At 39.1% G+C, this 22,069-nt stretch overlaps 7 protein-coding genes across 12 annotated transcripts; 3 read left to right on the top strand and 4 right to left on the bottom strand.

The window, feature by feature from the left end:
• Window positions 1-154: 154 nt before the first annotated feature.
• Window positions 155-1,609, bottom strand: LOC132260968 (tRNA (adenine(37)-N6)-methyltransferase-like). Its single transcript, XM_059759410.1, has 4 exons — window positions 1,420-1,609; window positions 1,272-1,358; window positions 628-1,214; window positions 155-562 (listed from the first exon to the last, which is right to left on the bottom strand). The coding sequence occupies exons 2-4, from the start codon at window positions 1,343-1,345 to the stop codon at window positions 180-182; spliced, it is 1,044 nt and encodes a 347-aa protein (XP_059615393.1). The 5' UTR covers window positions 1,346-1,358; window positions 1,420-1,609; the 3' UTR covers window positions 155-179.
• Window positions 1,610-1,671: 62 nt separating this feature from the next.
• On the bottom strand, window positions 1,672-12,777 carry LOC132260972 (protein boule). Of its 5 annotated transcripts, none has more exons than XM_059759413.1 (8): window positions 12,604-12,777; window positions 10,176-10,706; window positions 9,381-9,536; window positions 9,138-9,291; window positions 8,779-8,938; window positions 8,613-8,701; window positions 7,213-7,246; window positions 1,672-6,982 (listed from the first exon to the last, which is right to left on the bottom strand). In XM_059759413.1, exons 3-8 carry the CDS (start codon window positions 9,473-9,475, stop codon window positions 6,966-6,968), a joined length of 549 nt encoding a protein of 182 aa, XP_059615396.1. In that variant the 5' UTR covers window positions 9,476-9,536; window positions 10,176-10,706; window positions 12,604-12,777; the 3' UTR covers window positions 1,672-6,965. The 5 variants fall into 5 exon arrangements, with proteins under 5 accessions (XP_059615396.1, XP_059615399.1, XP_059615397.1 ...); XM_059759416.1 differs by having other exon boundaries at window positions 8,634-8,701; XM_059759414.1 differs by lacking the exon at window positions 12,604-12,777 and adding an exon at window positions 10,785-10,984.
• On the top strand, window positions 9,713-14,512 carry LOC132260966 (tumor susceptibility gene 101 protein). 2 transcript variants are annotated; one of them, XM_059759408.1, is made up of 6 exons: window positions 9,713-9,730; window positions 12,935-13,051; window positions 13,128-13,212; window positions 13,285-13,350; window positions 13,415-13,578; window positions 13,647-14,512. In XM_059759408.1, the coding sequence occupies exons 2-6, from the start codon at window positions 13,007-13,009 to the stop codon at window positions 14,472-14,474; spliced, it is 1,188 nt and encodes a 395-aa protein (XP_059615391.1). In that variant the 5' UTR covers window positions 9,713-9,730; window positions 12,935-13,006; the 3' UTR covers window positions 14,475-14,512. The 2 variants fall into 2 exon arrangements, with proteins under 2 accessions (XP_059615391.1, XP_059615390.1); XM_059759407.1 differs by lacking the exon at window positions 9,713-9,730 and having other exon boundaries at window positions 12,840-13,051.
• Window positions 14,513-14,544: 32 nt separating this feature from the next.
• On the bottom strand, window positions 14,545-14,961 carry LOC132260974 (transmembrane protein 258). The gene is made up of 2 exons (XM_059759419.1): window positions 14,887-14,961; window positions 14,545-14,818 (listed from the first exon to the last, which is right to left on the bottom strand). Exon 2 carries the CDS (start codon window positions 14,815-14,817, stop codon window positions 14,545-14,547), a length of 273 nt encoding a protein of 90 aa, XP_059615402.1. The 5' UTR covers window position 14,818; window positions 14,887-14,961.
• A 23-nt stretch (window positions 14,962-14,984) lies between these two features.
• LOC132260970 (2-aminoethanethiol dioxygenase) lies at window positions 14,985-15,731 on the top strand. Its single transcript, XM_059759412.1, has one exon. The coding sequence runs from the start codon at window positions 15,029-15,031 to the stop codon at window positions 15,704-15,706; it is 678 nt and encodes a 225-aa protein (XP_059615395.1). The 5' UTR covers window positions 14,985-15,028; the 3' UTR covers window positions 15,707-15,731.
• A 132-nt stretch (window positions 15,732-15,863) lies between these two features.
• Window positions 15,864-16,402, top strand: LOC132260973 (ATP synthase subunit g, mitochondrial). Its single transcript, XM_059759418.1, has 2 exons — window positions 15,864-15,978; window positions 16,068-16,402. The coding sequence occupies exons 1-2, from the start codon at window positions 15,939-15,941 to the stop codon at window positions 16,325-16,327; spliced, it is 300 nt and encodes a 99-aa protein (XP_059615401.1). The 5' UTR covers window positions 15,864-15,938; the 3' UTR covers window positions 16,328-16,402.
• Window positions 16,403-16,409: 7 nt separating this feature from the next.
• Window positions 16,410-19,580, bottom strand: LOC132260962 (nuclear receptor binding SET domain protein). Its single transcript, XM_059759404.1, has 4 exons — window positions 19,275-19,580; window positions 18,677-19,146; window positions 16,715-18,617; window positions 16,410-16,659 (listed from the first exon to the last, which is right to left on the bottom strand). Exons 2-4 carry the CDS (start codon window positions 19,126-19,128, stop codon window positions 16,468-16,470), a joined length of 2,547 nt encoding a protein of 848 aa, XP_059615387.1. The 5' UTR covers window positions 19,129-19,146; window positions 19,275-19,580; the 3' UTR covers window positions 16,410-16,467.
• Window positions 19,581-22,069: the final 2,489 nt, after the last annotated feature.

Genomic DNA, 22,069 nt, shown 5'->3' with positions numbered 1-22,069 from the left:
GTGAGGACAGCGAAGAACTGCTTCGTGGATCATCGATGGGCGGCGAGCATGCGACAGAGTATCATCTGTAGAGCTTGCGCTACACATAGCGACTCTCTATGTACATCAAATGTTGTTTCCGCGCTGTGGCGAAAAAAAATCACGTATTGTGGCCGAAATGCAGATTTATTGGCATTTAATTATAGCGTGGATTGGGTCTTTCTCACTTGAACTACCGTCACGGAATTGTGAGCATCGTCGAACTTGGCCGTTATGGTGGCCTCGGAGAATTGAAAGGAGAAGATTTGGGACTTGTGCTTCGTCCTCAGGTAAGCCGACCGCGGATCTGAGGCTATCAGTTGCCTCACAGACTCCGACTTTACATTCAACTCCGTCATCTGCTCGATGGCCTTATCGCTGAACGACACAGATAGAGTGTTTGCATTGGAAACCCAATTCGGAACTCTGACCATCGGTTTGTTGCTAACGGCTTGTGATGTGGACGCCAGACTGTCACACGTGGTCTCCTGACCATCAGGTGCCTCTCTGGCATTTATAAACTCCAGGTCAAAGTACTCAGGATCTGCAAGAGGCGAAGAGAACAGCTCAAAACCACCTTCTTCTTCGCAATCCAAATGAGCCACTCACGTGAAATCTCTTTGGATGGCGTGTCATATTGAGGAACGTATGGCTTAATATCAAACACCGGACTTCCGTCCACCATGTCGATGCCCCTGAAGAATATCCTGGAGCCCTCGATCTTGGTCACCTCCACCAGCGATAGTCCCAGCGGACAGGGACGATGAGGCGACCGCGAGCTGAAGACACCAATGCGATTCCCCTCCAGTCGCGGCGGAGCCACCTTGGCCTTGGCATGGCAAGGGTTCTTGTGGAAATAATAAATCACCCAGATGTGCGAGAAGTCCTCCAGACCCTCAAGAGAGTGTTCAGGATTGTTGAATGTGTCAAAGGTGAGATCAATAACGCCCTCAATCTGTGTGGAGATGCTTGCTTGCCTGGGAACTCCTCTCTTCTCGGGAAACGGTGTCTTTATGGTGCCTATGGGGGAGAATTTGATGTCTTGCGACGTTGTAGTCTCCAGATCCTCCTGGATGGCATTGTTCTGGGCATTTTCAGCCAGATTTCTGCAATTCTGACACTTGAAATCACTCAAGACTTGCCGCACAGACTCAATCTCCTTCTTCTGTGTATAATTCAGAGTTGTTATTTGCTTCCTGCGGAAAAAATAGAGCATTATGAACCGGGAATTCAGTAAGATGCCGCTAATATACCTCAGATTCTTGATTTCCTTCCTTGCAACCTTGAGCTGTTCCTTCAGGCTCTCCATCTCCGTCAAGACAGACATACTGAGTTTGACCCTTTGAAAGACAGAATGAGGGAAGTTGTATGCTTTCTGGGTTGTTAATCTATCATTCTCACCTGCTAAATATGATTTAACAACTAATTGTACTGATTTTTTTCTACAAAACACAATAAAGTGAGACGTCTTGAAGACGATTCATTACACTTTGCATGACAGGCAAGTGATTTCGTGCGCATGATTCCGAATTTTTCTGAACTTTTCGAATTAACCTCAAACAAAAGGCCTATTCAGAGAAAATTCCCGCCAAAATTCCCAATCTGCATTCTGCCTTGGAATTGCTGAAAACGTGCAAGAAAACACCAAAGCTCTACTGTTCATGACTTACAATTAATTTATTTTATCAATAATATTACATTACCTAAGTTAAAATTTTGTTTATTACTCGTTTTCACTTGTATTTATATTAGTTTTTCACTTAAAATTACAGCCTTTCATGTTGTTCTTAACTATTTAACCTTTTTCTCTTTTAGTTCCTATAGTTTATTCTTCTATCTTTACACTGTCTCTGCTTCTTTTTTTCTCACACCATCTCTCTCTCTCAGCTTTTCCTTTAATATAATATCCCGTAATGGTCTGCGAATTTATTTAGTGTTTATTAAGTACATATTTTTCTTTTCTTCTTTAGATATAATAATAATAATTCACATTATGCTAACTGTCTGACACATTGCAACTCCCTTGGGGAAATTATAATAGTTCGATCTTGATGATCTAATAAATACTTTTTAAATTCTCGAAAATTGTGTCTTTGCCATTTAATTTTTTCTTTCAAAATTTTATTTTTTTTTCATTCCTAAGACCATTTCTTGGGGGAAGAATTTGTAGTGTTTCTTTTCATTATTCACTTATTAAAATTATATTAATATCGTTATCGCCGAGATGCGCTCTAAATATATCTTTTCTTGCTTTTTAGAGAATATTCCTTTATGAATATTTTTAATATTTTTTTTCATCTACATTCCTTGTTTGTATATTATTTATTTGTTTAGTCTATCACATATACGAATAAAGTTATACTTTTTTCTTATTCTTTTAATATAGATGTTTTTTTTTCTTCCTTCCAGTTCAATATGTATAATATTTTATTCGGAGTCATGACCAATTTTACTTCTTGGTATTGATAAAAAACATTTAAGTTTTCGAGACAAACTCTCCATTTACCGTCTGCTTGGCTTCAAAAATTTATGTTTAGGGTTTCTCTTGTTTGTTTTTATATTTTAAATATGTATATAACAATATAATCATTTCAGAAAGTGAAATGATAACAAGATTTTTACTTTACTATTTCCATCCATCATCGTCCAAAGTCATCGTTAAGTAACTGTCTCACTGTATCGCGGAGTTTTGTTCTACAAATCGATTCAAACTGAAGCAATTATCACTCTTGCAGCAAATATCCTCAATCGTCGAATATTTAATATTCCTATTCTCAAGTTCCTTAGGCCAGAGAACAATTCAAGAGGAGGCGCACTGCGGAACGACAATTGCTTCATTTGCATCTCAGGTGTTATTTCCATTTAAATTATTGTATGAAAAAATGTCTCCATGCTCGTAATCAATCCATCGAACAGTCTCACTCAATTTGGATCGCAACAAAGTGTCCTTTTATTCCTAAAAAATTGCCAATACTCCTTTCGGATAGTGTTGTTATCCAGCCTCGAAATCAATGAGATCTTCAATTGAAAATCCCATCAATTCATCAGGAGTATATTTCATTCCTTCGCACACAACCGCTAAACAGTAATTTTATATTTATTTTATAAATATTTTCTATATATTCATCAATGTTTTCTGAATTTTTTCTCACTTCACTTTTTTTTTTAAATATATAATTTGTGTGTGCTTTGATTTCTCCGCACTTGTTGAGAGACATTCTGTACTTTTTTGATTATAAAAATTTATATAATTTGATATCGACATCTACATTGTTTTTTTTCTTCATTCGTCCTTCCTTGTAATATAATTTATTTTTATATATATGAATAACTAATTTAAAACAATATATGAAACCATTTCTATCTCTTTATTAATTGTAGGTTTTATGCATGCACTAATCCAACTTATTACTCAAGTCATTCACTAATTATTGTTCTTCTATTATAATTTATATTAGATTTTCCACCTTTGCTTTCATTTCTTCGCCATTTTTCACTATAAATAAATTATTCCATATAACAGAGTTTTATAAATATTGTACGTCTTCGTACATAATAATACAAAAAAATAATAATGAAGAGAAAAAATATGATCAAGTCTTTCCGAGATGCTTTCTCTATGTTTGTTTTTCACCTAGGTTTTGGCAGTTCATGTCCGTTCTGTACATGAAATCAAGTTGAAGTGTTAAATAAAACCCATAACAAGTCATAACATAGAAGGTAAAACAATAAATAATCTCATTTCAGTGACTTCTTATTTGTTATTAGTTGCAATTTTCACCTTTTCCGTTTTTTATCTTACTAAATTATTGTCATTTCATTAAAAACATATCTTCTTTTCACTTTTTTATTACCAATGCGGCGTGGAGTTTTTTCTTCTATTTCATTTTTTATTCATTGAAAGTAAAGAAATTATAATTAACAAAACTGTCTTCAATGACGCGACATTTTTAACGTATTTCAGTAGTCATTGCCGGATAACAAAACTTCAATAAAAAATGACACAGGTTTATACTTAAAGAGGAAAAACATTAACTTAGCATTGCATTTTCCTATAATTACTTGCATTACACTATGAATTGTTTCATTTCTTTTTACTCTTTTTCATTAATATATTTTAGTTCAAAATATCACCAAGTTATTTTTCTTTTATTTCAAAAAATTTTTTTTATATACCATCTGTCTTCATTTCCATCTTTTTTTGCTATAATTTCTCTTTACTCACGACTTGTATTGCTTTTTAATCTAAAATTTCCTTTTCTCTGAAATATGTTTTGGTATGACATTCTCACCTATAATTCCATTATATTCATCTTGTTTCTATGATTAATATCTATTTTGACTTTTCATTCATTTATTAATAGAAATATTTTTTTCAATATAATAATATTTTACTGTGTATATATTTTTCATGGTAAATATGAATTTTGCAACTATGATTCTGAGATAAATATCTCCACATAATAGTTTAGAATTGGAAATAAAGGTCAATAATTCAGAGGTCTTAAGATACAATTAGTCTAGTAGTATATTCTTAAGTTGTTTTAAATAATTGTTTTCTTCTTTTCATTCTTGATATTTTTAAATACTAGGAGATTTTTCTATTTGCTCTCTTTCATCCTTAATTGAAGTTGTTCTCCCCTCTATTTATCAATACAGACTACAAGATTTATAAATTAGAGTGAAATAAATATTTTAGTCAGTGGAATACAAGAGTGTATTCTGAGTAAAACTTTGTGTATAAATATTCCTTTTTAGAATTACTCCTAATAAATATTTCGCTCATTTTATATTAGGTCGTTTTTTTTCGGAGTGATTCAGTTTTAAGAATTTCAGTGCATTTCAACCATGCATGAAGAAAAAGTTGGACGTCTTGAGTAAACTTCGCTCGTGAAAAGTAAAAAAATATCAAAAGTAAATTTCTGTTACATTGTGTCCCAATGCACCTATTTCTTCCTATTCCTGTGAGTGTCCAATGAAAGATCTTAAAAAGAAACTGTGAAGAACTGCCATTTATCTTGATTCAAAGCTTATTCAGAATGTCAAACTTTTCCCTCTCGCAAAGACAAGAAACACACTAAACTTTTCCGCTATACTGAACCACAGTCCACTTTTTTCTCCCTCATTGAAGTATGAACACGATTACATTTTCACTTGCAGAAGGACCATCTAATCATGTTCATGCCTATTGACAGCAAAAGAACAATCAATTGACATAATAGAAAACATAACTAAAAATGATTTAGCAGGATTTACTTGCTGTAGGATGTAAATTGTGAGAGGTTTGTCGTGAGATAATAGAAAAAAGCCTGGCAAAATGCATTTGAGCGTATCAAGACAAATAAATCCCAAACTTCCTGATGTTGATAACTAACAAGCGTAATCAAAAAGGAGTTCCATACACTTGCTAAAGGCACCACATTGTTTTTTTTGTCTATCCTTAAGTAGCTTCAACATCTTGCTATCATTTCCGCATTTGAACGAATCCGTTTGTTATTTTTTTTTCTCTACTTTTCACTCATTGAACCAATTTTATCAAAAATTAGAGGCAAGTCAGACTAAATGTTGAACCTCCAACACTTTATATCCCACATAACAATACTTTATCACTGTTTCTGCTTGTTCTCTCTGCACCTATTTAAAAAAATGTTCTCCTTTCCAAAAAGTAAACCTAAGTGTTTATGTGCTGCGTTTATATTTTGGTTTATCATCAGTTAAGTTATTTGCTTCCTTCTGTTTCATCTTCCTTCCAACAATTTCGCCATGTACAGACATACACAATATTTATGCAGTAATTAATGTCTAAAGGTTTTTCGTCTCCTTTCAATTAAAATTGACACTTAATTGTATTATAGTTGTGAATCATATATCAATATATCAATAGTGTTTTTTTTGCCACATCAGTTGACTTCCAAAATACACACAGTTGAAATGCAGATGTTGAAAAATAGACGAAAAAAACTTGTCGATGTTGCGAAGAACATTGTGATGTTCTGTAGATTTTCTTTTTTTTTTTAAATTCAATCTACAATCAAACATTCCAACTGTATGTATTTATAGAACGTATTTTTACCCTAAAAATTTTGGAGAAAGAATTTAGTAGGATCATTCGTTAGTTTTACAGTAAATATCTTGGTTATTCTGATGCATTTTTTGTCTTTTTTTTGATATACGGCTGTTTAGTTATTTTCTCTATCATTCTCTCTTCTTCATCATCAGTAAAAGTGTTTAATATTCTTGTTTGTCTTCTTCTCTAGAATATATATATATATTCTATATATATGATTCTTGTGAATTACACATTCTCTCTTTTAAAATATATACTTATATATGCGTACCTTTATAGAATAGTTGCTTATATATGCTTTAACAATTTGTAGCTTTCAATAGATTTTTCTCCTTCATCCATCTTGAATCATTCCTATATGTTGAGTTTAATCATTGAGTTTTTATACTTATTTTTTTATCTTTTTGTATATTTTATATTATCTATATATTGTATATATATAAATATTATTATTAATTTCCAAAATGAAATTTTAAATAATTTTTCCATCATAACATAAATCCAATTGAATATTAATCAGAAGAATCAGAAATGTTTCACAACATTTTCTTCCTTTCTGTCTATTCGTCCTCTTCTTCTTCTTCTCATTTCTTTGGTGCAACCGTCTTAACTAAACATCCTTCATCCGATTTCTACAATGTAATTTTTTCTTGCCTTCCATTTAAATAACATCCTTTTTCCCATCATCTCATACTCGTCCCAGAATGTTGGGCACACATCTTGCGAAATTTCGAGTTTAATGTAATAAAGTCAGCTATTGCTCGAAATTCATGGTTTGACTAAAATATAATCCGTGCAGGGCTTCACCAAACACGCAATTTACGGGGTATCAATTAATTGATGTTGATACAAATATCACTGGTTTTCGAACTATTTTCCTTTAACATGGATAGATACCTGAAAGGAAACCAAGAGAACAAATCACAATTAATATCACACGCCAATCATTTTTCCCACAATCAAATGGTAGAATAACATGTGTTTCTTTTTCTTTTCCTCTTCAAATGAACAACAATAAATTTGACAGGGAAAGAAAATAAAAGAGGCGATAGAGGTTACATTAATGGCAATAAAGGAAAGGCAAAAGTAGATCTCCATTAGTTTCTCTCTCTCTCTCTCTCTCTTACCTTGGTAGTTTTGAGGCCAAATAGTGGGAACATTCTGTAACATTTCGAAAAGAAAGAAAGTACAACGTGAAAAAGTAATTTCCATCTGAAGATCAACACTAGCACAAATTGAAAGCAAAGTGTAAGGTGCTTCCTTATTTAATCTTTTTTAGAGAATAAATTGTCTTGACTCTTTTTTTTAGGAGGAAAAGTACAAAAGATTTAATTATTATGCCCCCAAAATGTGAATCACCAGCTACGCAAAAGAAAACCAATTGTCACATAGTCAAATGAGATGGAGAAAGCAATAAATTAAAAAAAGGAGGAAAGATCTTAACAAGGTACAGATGTTAAAATACCAACAACAAAAACATAGAAAAAAAAGAATTATAAACAATATACTTCTTTTGTTTTAGATAGATATTGTTCTCATCTATACAAGATCAATATATTTTTTGGTGAATTTGTAAACACGAACTTTATTGAAAAGTCGAAATCTAATCTACTATAAAATAAACACTGTATTTTCTTTTACCTGTGAACAAATTCATCCGATGAAATGCCCTTTTTTCATCAAATATATACGAAACTTTTCAAATAAACAAAGAAAATAAAGGCTAAATAATACTTTTGTGATACATACTTTGAATCATCTTGAGCACACACTTCTTTTGGCGATGATCGATTTGTTTCAGCAAGTAATTTTGTGGTTTAGAAAGTATACAAAAAAGTAACTAATCAACGAATTACAGAAAAATAATTAAGGATGTCAAAAATTAGTATCCCAATAGTGAGTATTTTTTGCAAAATTAACAAATAAACCAAAACCTTCAAAGCATATCTCGCATTTCAATTTGTTTTTAAACCTCTCTTTTCTCTTGCCCAACATCAACACTATATATTTACAGTGCAATATTTGAAAAAAGAAACAGCAAAACAAGTGTAGATAAAAATAATTCAATTGAAATTACTCTTCTCTCTCTCAGTCTGTTTGAAAAATCCGCCAAAAAATATCCTTTAGAGTGTGTCTTTGGGAAGAAATCAAGTGTGTTCATCGTCCAATAATATCATCTACTTTAGCGTTGCTACGGAAAAATAAAATCAGAAAAATATCTTTAAATTTCTAAATATAAAAGAAAAAAAAATCATTGTAAAATATATAATGAAGTAAAAAAACTGTAAATTCTACACATACACATAATTAAACACTATAAGTCAGCAATAGATCTCAACTATTCCTGACTAAGAAAATCGTCTGGTGTTATCAAATGTATTGCTTTCAGGATAATGTGAGAAGATGTAAATATGAACTCAGAAGTTTCCTTCTTGACTCTTTTCTGTTTTTGTTCATTAATTCGTAAATGGAGCAATGTAGAAAAAATAAGGAAGCACGATAAATAGTAACCACACAAAATACATACTATTGGACAAGTATTATTTACCATTGGCACACTATAGTATTGATAAAATGGTTGGTACGGCATCGATGGCGGATATAAAGTTGGCACACCTATAAGATCCAAAAAACAATGTTTTACAGCATTAATTGCATATCGTGATCCACAAGCAGTGCAAAACAACAACTACCTGGAGGGTACACAGCGGCAAATTGATCGATCGGCATATTGCTCATGGGTGTTGGGGGTGTTGCTGCGTAGTAAATAGCGCCATTTGTTGTGCACACTGACTGCTTCTTAATAGCAGGCGCAATATTCAGCTTGCGATCGCGCAGCACAACACACTCACCCTACGAAGAGAGAAGATAGCATCATCATTACATTTGTGTCTTACATCTCGCAGAGGATCAACTGTATGGACCACATCCAGATCCTAAGCCCAAAGACGTTTAGGTACAAATCCATCATCTAACTTATGGTACAATTGTAAATAAAACACACATAATGTACTGTATACATTTAACCCACCCGGAAATTCCTAATACTTACATCACTCTGTAGCCGCTGAGCTTCCTGTTCTGTCTCAAAAGTCACAAATCCGTAACCTTTGCTTACACCAGCGCGATCAACAATGATTTTCGTGGACTTGACATTCCCATAGGCTGAGAACACTCGACAAAGCTCAGACTCTGTTGTATCGCCACTGCAAGAGAGACGAAAAAACAACAACAATAAACATTATAGTTGCAAAGTTGCAACATTGCAACATTGTCATGTGCATTCTCACATTACCTTATGCCACCCACAAAGATCCTATTTGGAATCAGAGTCCCATACTTTGGAGCAGTTGAGAGCTGTGCGTCGAGCTGTGGATTTGGGGCTGCCATTTCTCCTCTTTTCTCTCCCTTCGCTCGCTTTTGTTGTGTGGCTTAAACACTCTTGGCAAGTCTGTGGCGGATATTCACACGTACAAAGAAGATAAATAGAAAATTTTAATGACTATTAATTAAATACAAGCACGGATGAGTAGTTTTGTTCGTCCACATTATTTCAGCTGATAGGGCGGCTCAGACACCACGCAAAAAACCATTTCGTGAACTCTATCTACTGTGATATGTGTGTTTATTGTGAAAGAAAAACCAGTAGAGCTCTCCTGTTTTTGCTTATTTTTCACACCGCCTCGTGCATACACATACATTGTTTCCAAAATAGCAATTTTACACGCCACGCGATGCTCCCCACGAGCCACAGTCAGTTGTTATTCAAAGGATATTGTACAATTTTCCGTAATATTTCCGTTACCACCGCGCGCTCAGGTTCACTGAATATATAAAAATAATGTCGAAAGACACAATATATTGAATGAAGCCCTCAAAACAGAGAATGAGCGAGAGATAAGCTGGTTAACTTTACACTCTCAACTGCAATTACGTTTCCTAAAAGCCCCGTCACAACTTTGTGCCTCTATTTACTGGGCAGATCACAGAGAGAACACAGAAATAGAATTGTCTGTCCGCCTCCCTAACAACGTCGCAGTGTCAACAGCATTGTATCTACAATACAGCTCGAATGCAATAAATTTCCTACCCTTCGATAATCAAGCCTTCTCCGCCGATGTCCAGTTGACAAGAGTCTCGTGCGTGTCTGGGGCTCCTGAGAAGAAATTACTTCTCACAGATCAGATTTTCCCGAAGTTTTCCTCCTGCTACTCTTCTTCTATTTAGCAATATAATCTGGGGTTCGCTGTATGGTGTGGAAACTGGGGAAATTCAGTGGTTCGCCAAGGAATGCGCCGCGCGACGTTTTTATTTAGCTGATCACACTTGTCTTTTTTTCCTCACTATACTTTTTCCTCTGATTATTACAAACCACCACAGTATTATTATTATTCTTCTGCACACAAAAAACACGCTCTATCACACAAGTACACACACTTCTCTCGGGATTTTTCTATGCTTCCTTTTCGATTCTATTATTCGATGACCACATATAACTCTGCTATATCTGGGCTTCACAGATTTTTCATCAAGTTTTAAACTAATTATTAGTGAACTGCTCTTTCATCTCACAATAACACTGATCCAATTTCATCCCCCTGTTTTTCTGCTTTCTCTTTTCCTGCAAATATACAAGAAAAGACACATAAAAAATTGACATTACATTCTCCTTTTCCTTTCAACAATCCATCTCACTGACAAATTCATTAAAAACTCCTCTCATCCACTCACTAATTGTTCCACAACTATTTATATACACACATTTGCAATAAAGAACGCGAGGGGTCAAGTGAAGATCGCAATAAATTATGTATCATGTGTGAGCAACATTTTTAGCATTGTATTCGCAAAAATGTTTACACTGAACCCAATATTATGCATGTATAAGCGCGGTTTAGTCTGACTAGAGACATAGAGTCTAAAACTGATACCAGCAGTGCAAATTTCTTTCACGAAAATCCATTTTTCATTAATTAAGCCAAACCCGAGCGAAAATCATTCTCTCTCACTCTCGTGCTTCTCAAACTTGTATCTGACAGCCTCAATTTTAGAAACATTTCCTGACCCACACAGACTGAAGTTATTGAAGTGATGCCAGCAAACTTTCTACACTCAATGCATGTGCCTTGTTTATTCTAATTAATACTCTCTATGGTGCTTCAATTGCTTTTACTGTGCAAACAACTGATCACACTTACTGAATTGCTAGAAAAACATGTGCGCCTAGTGTAAATACCTCGAAAGTCCCGCCTTCGCGAAGGCTCCGCCTACCAAAGTGTAAATCAGTAAATTTAATTAATTAATATACACCTAGAGCTATTGTTATGAGGCACTTCACTATCAATTAAACCACTAATCTTTACATAAGTTTCCCACTTATCTTCAAGATAACCGAAACAAATTCCACCTCAGCTGGTGGAAAACAGTCGCTTTTAGACTGAAATACACCAATTTCAAGTGCTTTCGGTGCTCTGACAACTCTCAATAATCTCTAACATTGATATTAACGTGAAAATGCGTCCAGATGTTACGGACACGGGGCATAGAAACAGATTGAGTGCATAATAAAAATAATAATTTACTTCAAAGATTTGCTTCAAAATGAAATAATTAATATTGATAGTGATCAAAAATAAATCTATCATCTCCGAATCACAGTGCTGCGATTTTAGTTGCAGATGTTTTTTTTCAGAAATTTAGCAATTATGAAAAAAATGGCGCAGAATCAGTGATAATTCCATGATTTGTTAAAAAAAATATTACAACAACAGGAAATCTGCTCTCCCCTAATATTCAGGAAAGATCAGAAGAATCACTGAATTGCCCAAAAATTCTTTCACATCGACAACTTCGGTTCTTCGCCAGATTCCACTAATCTTGACCCAATGAAGAAACGCATGACCCACATTTTGCGCCACTTCCCTTTCCCCCTTTTCACTGCCAATCATCTCACAATCACTGACCCGAGCAGAACGACGAAAAAACCCACCCAGCACTTCAAGTCTCTCACTCTGTGTTAAAAGAAATTTAGCATTATTGAGCGCTTTGAGAGAGAGTAAAGTAGTACAAATATTTCCGCTATACATTAAAGTGAAACGTGAAAGCTCATCGCCACGAAATGCAGTATACGGAATATAGGCCACGCGACTCTGGCGCCCCTGGTGGCACATCGTGCAGGCGCTAATGTTAATTTTCTCAATTTTCACTACGCGCCCCAATGAACAATTCTCCTCCTGGGCGTTATGAAAAACCGAGAAAAACCCACTCCGGAAGCCCGTCACTGGCGTGCGAAAGCCCGTCAATTGTCCACCACAGAAGGCTCACTCGATGGGTGTCATGAGAGGGGGCAGAGTTCACCAGTGCTGTGCTGGGCAAAGGTTCACCGGGGGCGCTGCGGAGACGCCGGAGCGCCCACTCATGCTCGCGAAGTATGCCAAGTGAGGGTGAAAAAACAATTTTCCTGAGGCACTGCCACAGTTTTTTGTCCACTTTTCTCGGGGCTCCTGAGGCGCACTCACCGTTAAACCTGCTTAGCCAACTATCAGAAGCGCCTTGGGGACCAGCATCCAGCGTATCCTTGCGAGTTGCCCGCTAAATAATTCAGTTTCTTCGTTGAAAACAAATTTGCAAATTCACAGCACACAGTCCCGAAATAAGTGAAAATTCACAATATGGCCGACTACGAGAACGATGCGATTGCGAGTGTGTGAGTGCGCGGGTTGCCCGATGGCTGTACATCTCTTTGGCGCATCCAGAGCCTCTGTGCGGCAATCAGTAGCATTAGAGCTCCGCCATTCTTTTCAGCGCTGTGAGGAAAAATAGTTTTTCACGTCTCCTCTTGTTTCTCAGTGGATTTCCACTGATTTCTGTCTGTAGACTTGCTGCGGCTGTTGTTGTACTTGGTTAAAATTGTAAAGAAGCATGGCTTCGCCAGATGAAGTGCACCAATTGCTGGTGAAGTCAAAAGTATGTATTGCTCATCATTTTTTTCCATGAAGTGGCCTTTGTTGTTCGCTAATTTATCTACTTTATCTCCGGAAAGTATCGCAATGTGAACGTCGCCAAGAAGGATGTGCTGCAGGTGATGCGTATTTATCATGGACTGACATATGTGGCTGAGGACTATGGTGAGAGAAATGGAGAATTGTGAAATCACGAATGATAACAAGATAATTGACACTTCCGGGAACTTTTTGCAGTCTTCAACGATGGGAGCAGTAAAGTGTTGGTCAGACTCCAGGGCACAATTCCCGTGAGCTATAAACGTATGAGTCATAAGTGCCTGTTATCTCTTCAGAACTTCAAATAACATTGCCTTCTTATCTGCAGAGAACACGTATCACATCCCGATTTGCATAATTCTCATGGACACTCATCCCAACAATGCTCCAATGTGCTATGTAAAACCTACTCCGGAGATGCACATCAAGGTTTCCCAGTTCGTGGATCACAATGGGAAGGTGTATTTGCCTTATCTTCACGATTGGCAGCCGGTAAAGAGCACTTTAGGCTAGGATACAGTCATATTCTTAATTTGAATTTTGAATCCTCTGTTCTTTAGAGTTCCTCTGATCTCGAGGGCTTGATTCAGGTGATGATTATCACATTCGGAGACTTTATGCCGGTGTACAGCAAGCCCAAAGCCAATACAGCGCCGTATCCAACTAACTTCAACATGCCTCAGCCTCAGGCGAATGTGGGTGGTGCCTATCCGCCTTACCCAACAGGATACCCTCCGTATCCGGCTGCCGGCGGATCCAGCAACTTTGTGCCATACCCGCCGACCACCGCAGCCACCAATCCCACATCTTATCCCATTGATATGCCTATGCCCAACACTACTTATCCATCGCCATACGCAAACAACGCTTCGGGACAGGGAACGATCACTGATGAGCACATCAGGGCGTCTCTTCTGAGTGCCGTGGAGGAGAAAATGTGGCGACGTATCGTGGAGAGGGTAAACCAGCGTCAAGCTGAGTTGGATACGCTCAAAAGAACAAAGCAGGAACTACAGGAAGGTCGCAGCAAGATTGAGGAAATTATTTCGTCACTGGAGAAGGAGGAGGCCGACCTCAAGCGGCACCTCTCAGTGCTGAATGACAAGAATGGGGAAATGGACAAGTCTCTGGAGGCATTTGAGCGCAAGGATGGAATTGACGTGGACGAGGCAGTGAGCACAACTGCTCCGCTCTATCGTCAGCTTCTGAATGCCTTCGCCGATGAGGCTGCCACGGAGGATGCAATCTACTATCTGGGTGAGGCGCTGAGAAACGGTGTCATAGATCTTGAAGTGTTCCTGAAGCACGTCCGGCAGTTGTCCCGGAAGCAGTTTGTGCTGCGGATTCTCATGCAAAAGTGCCGCCAGAAAGCCGGTCTGGCAGGATAAATGTATTTTCTGTATTAAAATATTGCTGTATCTCAAGACATCTCAAGATATTTTATTGAAAAGTTCAGGCTTAAACGTAAATTCCAACTGAGAGCATCAGGAATAGCACGCCAAAGCCCAGGAATATTGAAGCAAACAGACTGATAAGAAGTTCCTTGAAAATCACACCATCCTTGGACTGTTTTGCGGAATGTCCATTGCCGGCAAAAGATTCCTTGGGTCGGGAGACCTCAAAGACGAAGAACCAGGCCGTGAAGAAGGTTCCAATGGCCAGAAGAACTGTGGCCAGGTGGGGAAACACTGTTGGGTTGATTGGGGACAAGTATCTAGTCATGGATTCCATTCTGCAAGTTAATCGTGATCCTTAGTCAGGGAAAAACACCACTTACGCAATATTACACCAGAAATTTACCTGGATATGCGGCAAACCGGGGATTTCCTGGACAAACAATTACGTGGCCGGAAAAGTGACACTAACACTGAACATAACCTCACACTCTCAAAAACAAAACAAGCAGATTCAATCAAATTTTCCCAGTGAATTTCCTCTGAAAATGTCCGTGCATTTTGCAAAAATAGTGCAGCAAGCGAGACTCACCTTCGACCAGCGCAATGTCATCCAGTTCGCGTCAAATTTCTCCTGCCTGCAAAGGCTGATGGATGAATTGAAACTGGAGGACATTCAAGTGAGTCCGGAAGTTGTGTCAAAGCGCTCCTTCAACGTCCCCGAGAAGGCCCCGTGCACCTTCATTCACATCTACGAGTGTCCTGTGTTCTCCATGAGTGTCTTCATCCTGGCAGAGAATTACACAATGCCACTGCACGATCATCCGCTAATGCATGGCATTCTGAAGTGCATCTCCGGCTGTGTTCGCGTTCAGAGCTTCAGCAGTATAAAGGACGAGCCGCCAAGCGGCAGTGTTGCTGTGCAGATGAGCCAACCGAAGCAGCTGGACGCCAGCTCACCTGCAGCTATCCTGACGCCGAAAGAAAACAACTTCCATGAGATCACGGCTATTCCTGGCGGTGGACCTGGAGCGTTCTTTGACATCCTCAGTCCGCCATATGACTCTCCGTTGCCTGCCTTTGGGAAGCGAAAGTGCTCTTTCTACAGGAAAACCCAAGGATTAGCCGGGGATTTGATACTGGAGAGAATTCCCACTCCGCTGCATTACTATTGTGACAACGTTCTATACGATCCTCCCCAGTTTTTAAAAGATAACCAGGCATAGTTTATTATTGTTGCGCCTGTTGTATTAGCATTAAAGTTGATATTAAAAAAATATAAGAGTTGTTTAGAAAAAGTTCTGCAAGTATAAATTTAAAGGCCATGCGTAGTTGTCGGAGAATCCCGCGAGAGGCGCTCAAGACGCTTCGAGGGTTGTTGGTTGTCATTTTTGCCAGGCGCAGTGAAAAGTCGCATTGATTTTTTCCTGTTGTATTTCCCAAATTCATCAAGCAGAGATGGCCAGCGTAGTCGGAAAGTCCTCATCACTTGTCAGCAGTGAGTATTTCACAGAGTGTCATTCATATTTTTGCAGAAATTCACAGATTCCGGCAATGTTATGTAACCCTCCTTCTCCTCCATGACAGGAACACTGGCTCAGGCTCGTCCCAAGTTCAACACGTTCCTGAAGTACGCCAAGGTAGAGCTCACCCCACCCACGCCAGGTGACATCCCTGCGATCCGCCAGGGCATTGCCCGCCTAATCTCTGGCGCCCGGACAGGTGCTTGGCGCAACGTGAGCGTCCGGGAAGGGTGGCTCAACACCCTGATCACTGCCGAGGTGATCTTCTGGTTCTACATTGGCGAGTGCATCGGTAAGCGTCACATTGTGGGATACGATGTATAAAGAGTCCCCAGATGTCCGGTTAAACCATAGAGCAAACAATGTAATGGGAAATAAATATTGAAGTCTCCAATTGAATCTGGGAGTTGTAGTTGATCCTTTACTAAAAATTCATATATTTCATGTTTCCTATAGTCATTAGACTATATAGTTACATTCAAAGGATGTGGTTCAGGGTTGTTGAGATTTTCGTCAATCTTTCGCTTGATTGCTGTCTTCGAGGTCTTCTTGGGCTCACTGCCAATCGACCCCAAACATTTTTGTGCTCCACATTGGCATATCATTCCAGCCGCTCCGCGTTTCTCCCACTGATAATTGAAAGTCAGTTCCGTGCCCTGCAAGGAGAAATCCCTTGAATTACTGTTTTTTAGCTAAAGAATTTATTCTTACCTCAGGAATGTCCTTAATTGCGAATATGCCGATCTTTATGACTCCATTCACTGACCACTTCTGCGTTATGCAGTTTGGATCGCATGAGTGGTTGATGAATCGTGAGTGATTGCCTTTGTGCTCAGCATCGATGGTGAGATCCTTGGTGAGAGTGAGCAAGTAGTAGACATTGCTTCGCTCCTCTTGCTTCTTCCTAATTCTTCTCTCCGCCTCCTCGGCATTAATGATTTCACCCACGTATTCCACGACAAAGTCCCCCTCCTGGAGCGCCTGCTTGGTAACTAGACCCCATCCACAACGCGGCGTGCGGATAACTTGTGTCGCTGCATACTGGCGACGACTGATGCTACGATTCTGGCACTCACTGCCCGCTCCGCAACTACTATTTGTGCATTCAATCAACGAGATGCGATTCACACACGACGACATTGGTCCACATTTATCCACTAACTCAACAGTATTGCAGAAGCAGCGCGTGTCCACCATCTCCTCCTCCACGATCAAGTCCCTCGCCTTCACCGGCGCCACCAGCTGATTGTTCAGCAGCTTCTTGTACATAGGTGGCCGCTCATGTTTGTGATTTGTGATGTCCATGTGTACATTCGTCATTCGCGACAGCTGAGTTGCCTCGTTGAGCGCGCGATAGAAGCTCTTATTCAGACCACCCGGCGATTCGGAAGTCTTGCTATGGCACTCACCGTCGTCTTCTTGGTATTGGAACATCCTCTTCCTGGGCAACCACGCCCAGTTGTGAGATCCCAAGAAGTAAGTGCAGATTTCCCCGCGACGATGACGCGCGTTCTGCACGATTTGCGGAGCACAACTGGCAGTGACAATCAATGCTGGCCACCAGCGATGACTGCCTTGCTTCGCCCATACCAGATTTCCATACACCAATGTCCTGCCGGACTCACAGTCGTCGCACAGGTAAGGGTCATCAGTGGCGCTGGCCAGAGCACAAGACTCGTGAACGGCACCTGGACAGTTATCGCAGCATATCAGTGTGCCACCCTTCACGCAGATGAAGCACCAATTGACGTTGATCTGCTTGGATGTGAGTGGCCAATGCCGTGGGCAAATCAGTCGGTGGGAAGAGAGAACCTCACTGCCCGCCGGAATGCACTGTGACGCGTTGTGATACGTAGTCGGACAGAGAATGCACTTCAGTAGCCGCATTTTCTTGTCAATCGAGTGCTGTGAGGGATCATCAGATGAACAGATGTGGCACATGTGCTGAGGACAGATGAAAGTGTCCTTCCCATTCGATTGTGTTATCCTGACCTGAGGCCATCCTTTGAGGCAATGGCGGTGGAAAGACCTAGAGCAGAGTCTCTCACTGCACGTTAGCACCTCATCCTTAATGGGCTTCGTGCAGGCGAAGCAGATCTTCTCTCCATCTGAGCATTCACAGCACAATCCCTGGCTGTTGACGCTCTCAGACTCAATCTCCTCTTCAGCAAGAGATTTGCCGGAGCGATTGGATCGATTTGCCACATTCACCTTGATCCTTGTGCACTTGGCATGATAAGTATCTCCACAGCGGCCACTGCATCTGATCAGTGGTGCAGTTGAGCTGCCACAGAACCTACAAACAGCTCTGCTGCACTTCTTCAGAATCATCGCCAAATCCTCCTGGATTTGCTCTTTTGCATAACTGAAGAACTCCTTCACATCTGCAACCCGAGGTGGCGGCTTAACAGTAGGTTCCGGCGTGACTCTGATCGGTGTTGCTGTCCCGTTGGACATGAGATCAAGCGTTGGAGTGGGACTCACGCTTCCTGTGCTGATTCCGCTCTCCGACAATTCAGTGGATTTCTTCCGATCGTCCAATTTCAACTTCTTCCTGCCGAACCAGGGGTCACTTTGGCGCTTCCTCTTTAAGTTCTCAGTCGCTAAAGTCTTCCTGAAAGGCATAAAGATTTGTCACACCAACATCCCCACCTGAGAATCCTTCATACTTACTGCTTCTCAATCGCTTTTGTGAACATCTGAATTCTCTCCTCAATTGGATACTGCAGGCAATCCTCTGCCTCCCTCACAGCAACCTCCCATCGCGCAATCCTCTTACTAAACCCACTGATTTTTGCCTTTGACGCATTCTGTAGCGCTAAATCCTTATCCTTTCTAACAAATTTTCTGACATTCGACTTGCTTATCAAGCCATTGCGTCCCAAATCACCGAAGAATTTCACGTGATACTTTGAATTTTCGTCAGTCGACAGAGATTCCATCAGAATGCTGGGCCAAAAGATGTCCGTCTTGGAAAGGGAAGCCCAAAGAAGGCTTCCAGGCGGAAATTCTTCAGCATTCTTATGCATTTCCGATTTCTCAGGCTGCTCAATTAAGCTGGTCAGCAACACTCGTGGATTTTTTGAGAGGACGAACAGTGGGATTTCGGCCTCAATGCAATTCATTTTCCTAGTTCTCACACACTACGGAGAAAAACAAAGAAAAACCTATGGTTGCTGCTGTGTTGCCGGACACTTTTAAGGTTATGTCACGAAACGTTTGCCCTGGATAATTGCCAGCCCAGCACGTAATTGTTGGGGGATGAAATTACCTTGTAATCCTCAGGATAAAGGTCTTTGGATGCTCTATTGGCTTTTGTCAAGATTTTTATGTCCTTCTGGCGCGTTCGCGCCAAGAGAAGGATAGCGTCAGGCCGCAGCGAAATCACTGTTCCGTGCTTCACTCAGACTGTGCACAAATCCCTGCTCTTCCACTACGTCCTTGTGAAGCCTGGATATTAGGTAGCAATAAAACTGAAAGATTCGCATTGAATATGCTCAAATAATTGCACAAAAGCTAATTCTCCGCCGCCTTTGACAAAACACACTTTTTCTCACATATTCACCACTTTGGTGTTGCCAGCCGACATTTACAAGAGGAGGGGGTAGAAAATCTGCAGGACATTTAAATTTCCTCCACTCAACGGTTCCAATGCACTCATTCAGGGATTTCCGTCGAAAAGTACAAAAATGTTTGTAGAAATTGCAGTTCTCAGTATTTCGAGCCACGATGTCCATGACACAATTCTTGAATTTGAATAATTTTCACAAGAATTGCGTTTGGACAATCAGAGCTAAAAATGTACAATAATAAAGCCACGGCTGCCTAAAGGCCTTTGGGATTCTCCTGCAAAGAAATGTAATCAGAGAAAAATGTGTGTATCGAAATAGTTCAGAATAATTGCTGTATTTCTAACACATCTGTGAAAAACATTTCATAAATCTACGAATGAGTTAACATTTTTAAAATGTATCAAAGAGAAATTTTTGTTCATTTAGAAATTGAAAATTTTGATTGTGCAACGATTTTTCCCTATATCATTTACATACACCGTTTTACTGAAAAGGAAATGAATGTTGGTACATTTAAATAGGATTAAAAATTTAATTTTCCAAGTCCTGAATATGCGAAGAAGCTTCATTTTTGTTCATTTCCTCCGCAGATCAATTCATAGATTTTGTAATACACTTTGCCAAAATATCAGAAAAGAATCAGTAATTCATTTAGGAGTTTAATAAATTGATAATGAAATTCGAGAGAACCGGCCGGCGAGTTGGAAAAAATCTCTATTCTAATGAAAATTGTCGGCATTCTTTGAGAAACTCTTCACATTTAGGTAATTCAATGACTTCTATTGATTATTTCTCTCCATTCTCCCCTCTTTTCCACAATTGTGTGCTCTCAACTCCCCCAAGAAGAAACACTGTGCAGTGATTTTGTCTTCAGGGAAGGTCTCCAAGCATTAGAAAAGGAGCTGAGAGACATTCGCCATCCACACCCACTCATTATGCATTTTTCCCCCATTTAATAACTTGGATCATCAATACAATGCAATGCGGTGGGCATATTAAAGGGGAAAATACACTTGGGCTCTGTTCAATTTGCATTGCAATTACCGAAATATTATGAGATTAGGCGGCAGCATTTTGATAGGACAATGGCCCACCCACAACACCTCATTTGTGCCAAAAAGCCAAGCGCACTTGGAAGCCATTCACAGTCTAGCTCTCTGCTTTATGTGCAGATATGTATGTTTTTGGCAAAATAGAATCAGAGAGAAAGAGACTTGTTTATGCGAAGAGGTAACTTTTCTGATTGAAACCCCTGAAAGAGTCTGAATGGAGCAAAAAGACATGGGCTATTGATATAATTTCTATGCATTTGCCAATTTACTTATGTAACACAAAAGAAATTGAAAAAAATATGAATGAAATTGGTGTGATATTAAAATTTCCTAAACTATCCCAATATTGGAATTTGAGTGCCCTGCAATGTAAACCTGCGAGCTTGATCAGTATTGTTAGATAATAATTTAGAGAGGAAAAATTACGTAATATTTATTGTGCAACTGAGGGGTGAAAATGGCCATCTTCCAACACAACGAGAGAATGCACAGAAAACTATTTCGAATATCTCACATCAATTTCACCTATCAAACTATCTGCAATTGCAGAGAAAGCTTCCAAAATCCGTCCATCGGACGGCATAGGTGTATTTTTACTCGGCGGTTCTTGCACTTTCAAGTGCAAATCAATAGTTTAGATGGATGTATTGTGAGGTGGTCTTTTTTGTTATTAAATGAAACAGAGAAGCGACTTTTTTCACATGAAAATAATACTATTGGTGGCAATCTGTATGATAAATCAATATGCAATTCGTTTTTCTGTTACATAAGTATGAAAAGAATATAATTTTCCACTCACTTTTCATCCCGTCACTGGTTTACCAACAAAATGGAGTGCATGGAGTGTCCAAATGTTATCTGGGAGCACACAGAAGAAACTGCGGGGTGTTACCAAGCTTTTTTTCCTGTCGGCACGAGCGTGAGAAAACCATTTTCACACTGAGAATCGAAACGAACTCATTAAATTATGTATAAAACTCGAAAATGTGGTAAAAAACGTTTTTCCTCTGCGACGGGAATAGATTCGGCGGTACTGGAGAATTGGGAGAAAAACGGGAATATTTCCAATTAATGCGCTTTAGCAGACGGGATTACATAATAATATTTTTAATGGAATTTTTTTAACACCACTGTTAAGAGGCAGCTCGAGAGTATACCGAAATGTTTGAGATTCTCTCTGATACTGATACAGAACAACTTTCTCACTAGGTATTTCATATTAGGTTTTCCACCCTTTTGCGCTTTGAACCTAAACGCTGAGACATTTACTCTCTTGAGCAATTCGAAGAGATTGGAGAGGGCAAACAAGTGCATATTGCCCCAATTTTGTGACACCACGCAGAGAGATACTCTTCGAGCCATGGAGTCGGCGCAAATACCCGATGTTGTCATGGCGATTTTTGACTATATGTGGTGGTGATTTTATGATCCAATAATGTTTT

Source organism: Phlebotomus argentipes, unplaced genomic scaffold (assembly GCF_947086385.1).
Source record: "Phlebotomus argentipes unplaced genomic scaffold, Phlebotomus argentipes genome assembly scaffold_18, whole genome shotgun sequence".
NCBI lineage: Eukaryota > Metazoa > Arthropoda > Insecta > Diptera > Psychodidae > Phlebotomus > Phlebotomus argentipes.
This window is presented reverse-complemented; position numbering and strand designations above follow the sequence as displayed.